The following is a 7,992-nucleotide window of genomic DNA, read 5'->3' as shown; positions in this document are numbered from 1 at the left end:
CTAGACATCAAATGATATTTGACTGTGTTGTAGTCATGGTTACGTAATCGCCGTAATGCTGTGTAATTATGGTAATTTTGTCAGATTTCATTCAACGGAGTTGGATGATCTGACTATGAATTTTCTTCAACTTCATGATACTTACATATGCAGCCTGTGAGATAATTTGACGTTTAATTGATGAATGGCCCATTATTTTCATTACAAGCAGAATCAAATTTTGAAATCATCTTGAATTATGTGTCAGGAAACATAATATGTGGATGAAATTATTCAAAGAGGAAGAAGAATAGGTAAAAGCAGAGGTAATTAGAGGGACAAACAGAAAGTGTATTCTTGCATGAGATAAAATAGCCTTGGTCTATTGCATAAGCAGCATTGTTTAGAAGAGCTAAAGTACAATGATAATCTGTTATTCTGGAATATCAAACAAAATTTTAACTGTACACTCAGAATTCAAAATTCAATGCACATTATTAACTTTTTTTGTAAAAAGAACACTAAAATGTTTTTATTTCATATCATATTTAAAATGATAGTTTACCTGAAAATGTATTTTCTGTCACCCTCATTCCAAACCCTAGGGCTTTATTTTTCTTTCAAAACACAAAATAAGAATTTTGAGGGAACAATGGGCTCCAAACAACATATTCACACTGTCAATTCCTATATTTCTGACAGTGCCTTGGAGCCTTTGAGCACATGAACATCTCTGGGGTGTTCACTAAAATGTAATTTGATAATGCACTTGTAGGTTCAAGGTGACATCAAATTTAATATTTCTTATGCGTTTTTTTTCTGCTGAGCTTGCCAGTATACAAACTGGTCACGCAATTGATAAAATATAATTTGTCCTTCCATTCATTTGCCACAATGTTGAATTGATTAGCTGAGAATTTTGCATGAATGTTTGGTACTTGGTAGCAGCAGTTTCTTAAAGTTAACTTTGTGTGGAATTAAAGAATAATTACAGAGATTAAGTAGATGCATGTAAACTGATGCAGTACATCCCAGAGATGCTCGATCTGGGGAATTTGGAGGGCAAGCCAACATCTCAAACTCGTTGTTCTCCGCAGACTGTAACACTGTCACAGTAAAGCCCAGCACCATGCTCAATATATATATATATATATGTATGTATGTATGTATGTATGTATGTATGTATGTATGTATGTATGTATATATATCCACCCACACACACACACACACACACACACACGCATGCACACTTGGATATGTGGTGTATGGTTACTCTCCATAGGCATACATAATGTACAGACTGTATAATCTATCCCACTACTAACCATACCCATAAACCTGCCCATCACAGAAAACTTTTGACATTTTTTGAATTTCAAAAAACACCATTTAGTATGTTTTAGTGTGAGGACACAGATGTCGTCATATACCATGTTTACGTTGTAATACCCATGTCATTATACACATTTGTGTCCTCATAAACCATATACATGAACACACACACACTAACAGCAGGCCCTGACAGGAGAAGGACAGAGTAAAGGTACACAGGACCTACAATTCCCACACTTTTATTACCCCCGGGTCCAGTGGACCCGAACATCCTGTGTGTAATATAAATGTGTAGGGGGGCTGTACCGTGTGTGGTCATTGAAAATGTGTTCTGATAAATATTCCTCACAGAAAATGAGCCAAGGCCAATGAATCTCAGTTTGAAAAAATAATTATTCATATCATTTTTCTTTCGATAAAAAATGAAAACGGGTCCAGCAGACCCGAACACCATACAAGGGTTAAGGGGACTTTTGTTGGCCTCTAGGGACTCTTATTGTGATGTGCTGACCAATAAAGGGGAAGGGCGGCCATTTTGAAAGCAGAGGTGGCATTGGTGAGGGGGGGTTGTTGTGGTTGAAATCCCGCTGTTTTTTGTGTATTGCATTTTTGCAAGATTAGTAAAAGAAAACAATAGTCAGACTCCCCTTGTGATAATAATTCAACCTTTCTTGTAAAGAGTTGTAGTTGTTATAAGACTATTCCGGAACCATTTTTGCTTTGTGGCATTGTCCTGCTGAAAGAGTCCACAGCCACCTGGGAATACTGTTTCCATGAAAGGGTGTACATGGTCTGCAACAATGCTTAGGTGGTACGTGTTAAAGTAACATCCACATGGATGACAGGACCAAAGGTCTCTCAACATTGTCCAAAGCATTACACTGCCACCACTGGCTTGCCTTCTTCCCATAGTGCATCCTGGTGCCATGTGTTCTCCAGGTAAGCCACGCACCCGTGCCAAGCCATCCACATGATGTAAAAGAAACTGTGATTCATCAGACCAGGCCACCTTCTTCCATTTCTCCATAGTTGTGATGCTCACGTGCCCACTGTGGGTGGACAGGGGTCAGCATGGGCACCCTGACTGATCAGCGGCTATGCAGCCCCATACTCAACAAAATGTGATGTACTGTTTATTCTGACACTTTTCTATCAGAACCAGCATTAACTTCTCAAGCAATTTGAGCTACAGCAGCTCGTCTGTTTGATCAGACCACACAGGCCAGCCTTCCCTCCCCACGTGCATCAATGAGCCTTGGCCATGAGCCATAACCCTGTCGCTGTTTCACCACCGTTCCTTCCATGGACCACTTTTGATAGATTCTGACCACTGCAGATCGGGAACACCCCACAAGAGCTGTTGGTTTTGGAGATGCTCTGACCCAGTCGTATAGCCATCACAATTTGGCCCTTGCCAAACTCGCTCAAATAATAATCTTGCCCATTTTTTCCTGCTTATCAGCTTTGAGGACAAAATGTTCACTTGCTGTCTAATATATCCCACCCACTAACATGGTGCCGTGATAAGATATGATCAGTGTTATTCACTTCACCTCTCAGTGGTCATAATGTTATGTCTGATCAGTGTATCTATGCAGAGCATTATTCAGTACCGTTTTAAAATTCATGTATTAAAATTCATGTAAAACAGTAGAAAAGATTTTCAGAAACTGTCACCAGACAATGCATAATAATGAATTAAACTGAGTCTTTCATTAGCCAATACATTTATTTTATTCAGAAAGAGGCTTTAAAATAGATTTTTTTTAATATACTTTTGTGTTTTGTTAAACCGTGAATAATAACACAAATGCAACATAGCAAATATACATATATAATATTTATAATATGAATATTAACATGTTTGAGTGATTCAGTAATAGTACACTAAAGTATACCAAGAATAATGGTAAGCATTTGCCAAGCTAAAAGAACAATTACAGCACAATTAAACATACTGAATAATTTATAATTTTGTAGGCTGAAAAGAGCTGTTAAAATGATATATGATTTGCTTGAACACTTTAGAACACTCCACTGAAACCGTCTCAGTGTGTGACAAACAAGATTCAAACCCATTAACTGCAAACTGTAGCATAAATCTATCATTTATGAGACTTTGAAAAATTAAATAATCTGTATCTAAAAAAAATAAAAATTAAAAATATAATAAAAAAGGTTGCTTGGATGTTTGTCATTTCAACTTAAATTACATTAAACTGGCTTTAAAAAAAATGAGTTGAATCTTGAATGTAAAAACACATTGTCATAACTTACTGATCATATATTTAATTTGTTTACAGTGTAGATGCTCTCTTATACTAACTTTCAGCAAACCTCAGTTTGAACTAAACAAGCCTATTCACTAAATATCACTAGAAAAGCCTATTCATTGACACTGGACTGCATTGAAACAGACATAAAGAGACTATTTTCCACATAAACACCACCAATATATTATCAACAAAACCTAAAACACAGCATATTAATTTAAAAATAATTGAAAACAGTTAAGTGAGAAAATATGCAACTTCACATTTGCACATTTGTTGAGAAACAATATACAAACCCAAGCAGTGGGATTTAGCTTATCAGCTCACAAATACAATCATATGCTGTCTATCAATTTATGATACAAGAGAGAAGGTGAAATATTCATTCGTCAGATTTTTTTAGACATTTTTTCATAGGTACATTCATTTATTAAGTAATTAAATAAGCTATAGTCAAAACAGTCTTTATATTTGATGTTAAATGTTTTACTTTGATCTACCCTAGTTTAATATTCGGAGTAACGTCATTAAATATAAGCAATGTATTCACCTGAGCTGGCGGCGGACATTGGCTCAACCAATAGCGTTTGGGGCTATCTGTTTTGAGTGACCAATGGCAATCAAGGGGTGTGTTTTGGGAAACGTGCGAAAAAGATAATTTTTGAATTTACATTTGTTTGCGCTAATGGCACATGGTTACAATTCAACATTTGACATAAATAGATCTATTCATGCATTCCTTTAATTCGTTCATCCTGAAGTTTATTTCTTATTTACAATAAACCTACATAAAAAGTGCATTTACAACTTGAGTCTAAATATATTTCAGTGTGACATTGTCAGACGGCCAATGAAACATTAATAAACATATATCCATCAAAATAACCAAAATATCTATACTTCTATTTTAAGTTTAAATCCAAAATATTTTGCATTAGACACACACACACACATACACACACGTCTGGTTCACTATCTTTGTGGGGACTCTCCATAGACGTAATGGTTTTTATACCGTACAAACAGTATTTTCTATCCCCCTACACTCCCCCTGCCCCTAAACCTACCCCTTCACAGGAAACATTCTGCATTTTTCTTTCTCAAAAAAACTCCTGTATGATTTATAAGCTTTTGAAAAATGGGGACCGCTAGCTGGTCTGTAATCTTTCCTTATGGGGACACTTGGTCCCCACAATGTACTACAAACAAGGCCACCATCGCGCACACACACACACACACACACACACACATATATATATACACTCTCAGAAAAAGAAAAAAAGGTACAGTGCTATCACTGGGGCGGTACCCTGAGGTACAAAAGTTAAAAGGTACATCTTTGTACCCTAAATGGTACATATTAGTACCTTAAAAGGTACATATCAGTACTTTAAGAGTGCAAATTAGTACCTTAAAGGTACACAGTGGAACCTTAAATGTACATATTAGTACCTTTTCGGTTTTGTACCTTATAGGGTACCGCCCCAGTGACAGAAATGTACCTTTTTTTCTGACAGTGTGTATATATATATAGTGGGATGTAAACTAAGTTGACACTAATTGAACATTCTTAAAACAAAATGCAACTGCAGAATAAAGCAGTTTCAGCATTGTTTTTCCCAGGGGTCTGGAGAAGAAGGCCACTCATTAATCACAATGGTAACCCTCATGTTTTCAGATCAATATGTATTCAATTTACCCTGCGTCACATATGCAATACACTGATTTTAATTAAGAATCATGACTTTAGCAAATAATGCAACCAACTTATGGTGGTTTCTTTTCAGTTTCCAGGGAACTGTTTGATGAGATGAGAAGATGAATGTGGCTGTTTTGCGCATGACTTTATTTTAATTAAAGATAAAGTGAAACTTTCAAAGTGCTGTCCCTGCAGTTTAATGTGTAGTTGCTAGTACTCAGAGATGCATGGTGAGTGTGTTGTGAGTTGATCAGGCCTGACTGAAAGCCTCCTGGCTAAAGTTACAGTTCTCTGGATACAGAAGCTTCTTATCAGGAAACAGCTCGTCTGTTGGTGTCAAATCATCTATCTCAGTTGAAAAATGCCCAATGCTTTCCACCGTTGACGTTTCCTTGGCAACACTATAGGTTAGGGCCACACTATAGGCTGCCTTATTCACCAGAGTGGCGCGTCCGCAGCTGCAGAGCCTTCTGAAGGCAGCACGGAACTTTTGAGACATAGCGTTGTATATAAGAGGGTTAATGGCGCTGTTGAGGTAGACACATGTGCGGCAGAAGAGCAGAAACCAGGTGTCCAGGTAGGCATCTTGCAGGAAAGAGTTAACCACCACCAGAGTGCGGTACGGCATCCAAAGCACAGCGAAAAGAATGACCACCACTGCCAGCATTTTTGTAACCTTTGATGAAGAAATCACAATAACCATGATATGAAACAGAAATTCAGTGTAATACATAATGTTGATATCATGTAACTACCAGTCTGTCAATCTTTCTATATCTGTCTCTCTGTACATCTGTGCATATATATATGTGCATATATATGCAGATGTACATATACACATAGATGTGTGTGTATATATATATATATGGGTAGGCAGTTAGTTAGACATAAATGCAGATAGATAGATAGATAGATAGATAGATAGATAGATAGATAGATAGATAGATAGATAGATAGATAGATAGATAGATAGATAGATAGATAGATAGATAGATAGATAGATAGATAAAATTGATAATTGATAATATTACAAAATGTAAATGTACAATTTATTTTTATTTGACTTCTATTTTACTATCTATCGAAGTCAAATTTGAATTTTTGAATATTACATTTTTTATACTATCTATCTATCTATCTATCTATCTATCTATCTATCTATCTATCTATCTATCTGTCTGTCTGTCTGTCTATCTATCTATCTATCTATCTATCTATCTATCTATCTATCTTTCTGTCTGCCTGCCAGCCTGCCTGTCTCTCTGTTGGTCTACACGATAGATAGATAGATAGATAGATAGATAGATAGATAGATAGATAGATAGATAGATAGATAGATAGATAGATAGATAGATAGATAGATAGATAGATAGATAGATAGTTCTGGAACAAATAAACTGCATAATTTGCTGTTTTCTAATAATTATTTATTTAAATGTATTCATTAATGAAGAACAATACAAAGGCCACTACACCTGAAACAACATTTGTTTTGCAATATGATTTGTATTTGTATACATTAAAAGAATATTTTGCTGTTTCCAAATATGAAAGTTTTGAAACTTCAAGGAGATGCTCTCACCTGTCGTCTGGATGCTGCGGTTGTACTGGAGCAGCGGCTGGAATTGTTCATTTTGTTCTTTTTGGCTTTGGAGAAGTTGTCATGGCCGTTCTTGTCCGACGGAAGAGGATTAAGAAACAAGATTCTCGCAATAAGGCCGTACAGGACAGTGGCGAGAGTGAGTGGCAGTACAAAAAAGATGCCAAAATCGACAAAATATATGGGTAGGTAAAGGTTTCTGGACACTTTGTAAGCGCACGTTATTATAGTCACATCCTTGTAGAGAACATGTTGGATATCGGTGAGGTAAAACCACATTATGCAGTAAAGACACGTGCAAACCCAAACTCCGACAATGATCTTCTTCGCGCGCGAGAGCGTGCATAAAAACTGCGCTTTGATCGGGTGACATATAGCGATGTATCGCTCTATAGTAAAGGCTGTTATGGAGCAGGAGGATGCGTTGATTCCTAGATACTGGAAGTATGTGATGCACAGGCACCCCGCGTGCCCAAAAATCCATGAACTGAACAAACTGTCCGCTATGCTCGGCAGTCCGGCTGCGATCAACACCATCAGGTCTGCGACAGCCAAACTAACCAGATAGCCATTTGTCGGGGTCCGCATATGTTTGGTGGTGAGGACCACCAGGATGACCATCACGTTTCCAACTATCCCGAAAGCGCATATGAGGAAAACTATGAGGACGCTGAACACTTTGTATTCGACACCGCGGTCAGTCCAAGTTTTCAGGGTCTCGTTACTGTACTCGAATACTGTGAAGTTCTCCATTCTCAAAAAGATCAGATTAAAAAGAATTTTAATTCCGTTGAGTTGACGTAAATGCGGTTCATACCTCTTGAAACTTTGCTTGCTCTGTCTGTTCAGTTTTTGATCATTTTTTCATCATCATGTTCATTAGGGAAAAAAAATAACTATTTGCATCCATTTAAATATTCTTTATTCTCCTCTAAATATAATGGAATAGGCTAACAGGTGTGCTCTCTATGGTTGCAGCAGATCAGATGATGGATCTCCTGCGCCTGGTGCTGAATTTAGTCTCGCCACGATCAGGAAAAAAAAAAGGGGGCGTTTTACGCACGCATATAATTCATGTGAAACCTGGCATATTTTCCAGTCTTATAAAT

At 37.0% G+C, this 7,992-nt stretch overlaps 1 protein-coding gene across 1 annotated transcript; it reads right to left on the bottom strand.

Annotated features, from left to right (window-relative positions):
• Window positions 1–5,108: 5,108 nt before the first annotated feature.
• trhrb (thyrotropin-releasing hormone receptor b) lies at window positions 5,109–7,877 on the bottom strand. Its single transcript, XM_067425475.1, has 2 exons — window positions 6,866–7,877; window positions 5,109–5,959 (listed from the first exon to the last, which is right to left on the bottom strand). Exons 1-2 carry the CDS (start codon window positions 7,634–7,636, stop codon window positions 5,534–5,536), a joined length of 1,197 nt encoding a protein of 398 aa, XP_067281576.1. The 5' UTR covers window positions 7,637–7,877; the 3' UTR covers window positions 5,109–5,533.
• Between the last annotated feature and the right edge of the window lie 115 nt (window positions 7,878–7,992).

Source organism: Pseudorasbora parva, chromosome 19 (assembly GCF_024679245.1).
Source record: "Pseudorasbora parva isolate DD20220531a chromosome 19, ASM2467924v1, whole genome shotgun sequence".
Lineage (NCBI taxonomy): Eukaryota > Metazoa > Chordata > Actinopteri > Cypriniformes > Gobionidae > Pseudorasbora > Pseudorasbora parva.
This window is presented reverse-complemented; position numbering and strand designations above follow the sequence as displayed.

Excerpts from the sequence above, each read along its gene's own strand:
- trhrb (XM_067425475.1), bottom strand. The coding sequence starts at position 7,636 with ATGGAGAACTTCACAGTATTCGAGTACAGTAACGAGACCCTGAAAACT. Across the intron at positions 5,960-6,865 it reads CCGCAGCATCCAGACGACAG|GTTACAAAAATGCTGGCAGT; the intron begins GTGAGAGCATCT and ends TCTTCATCAAAG.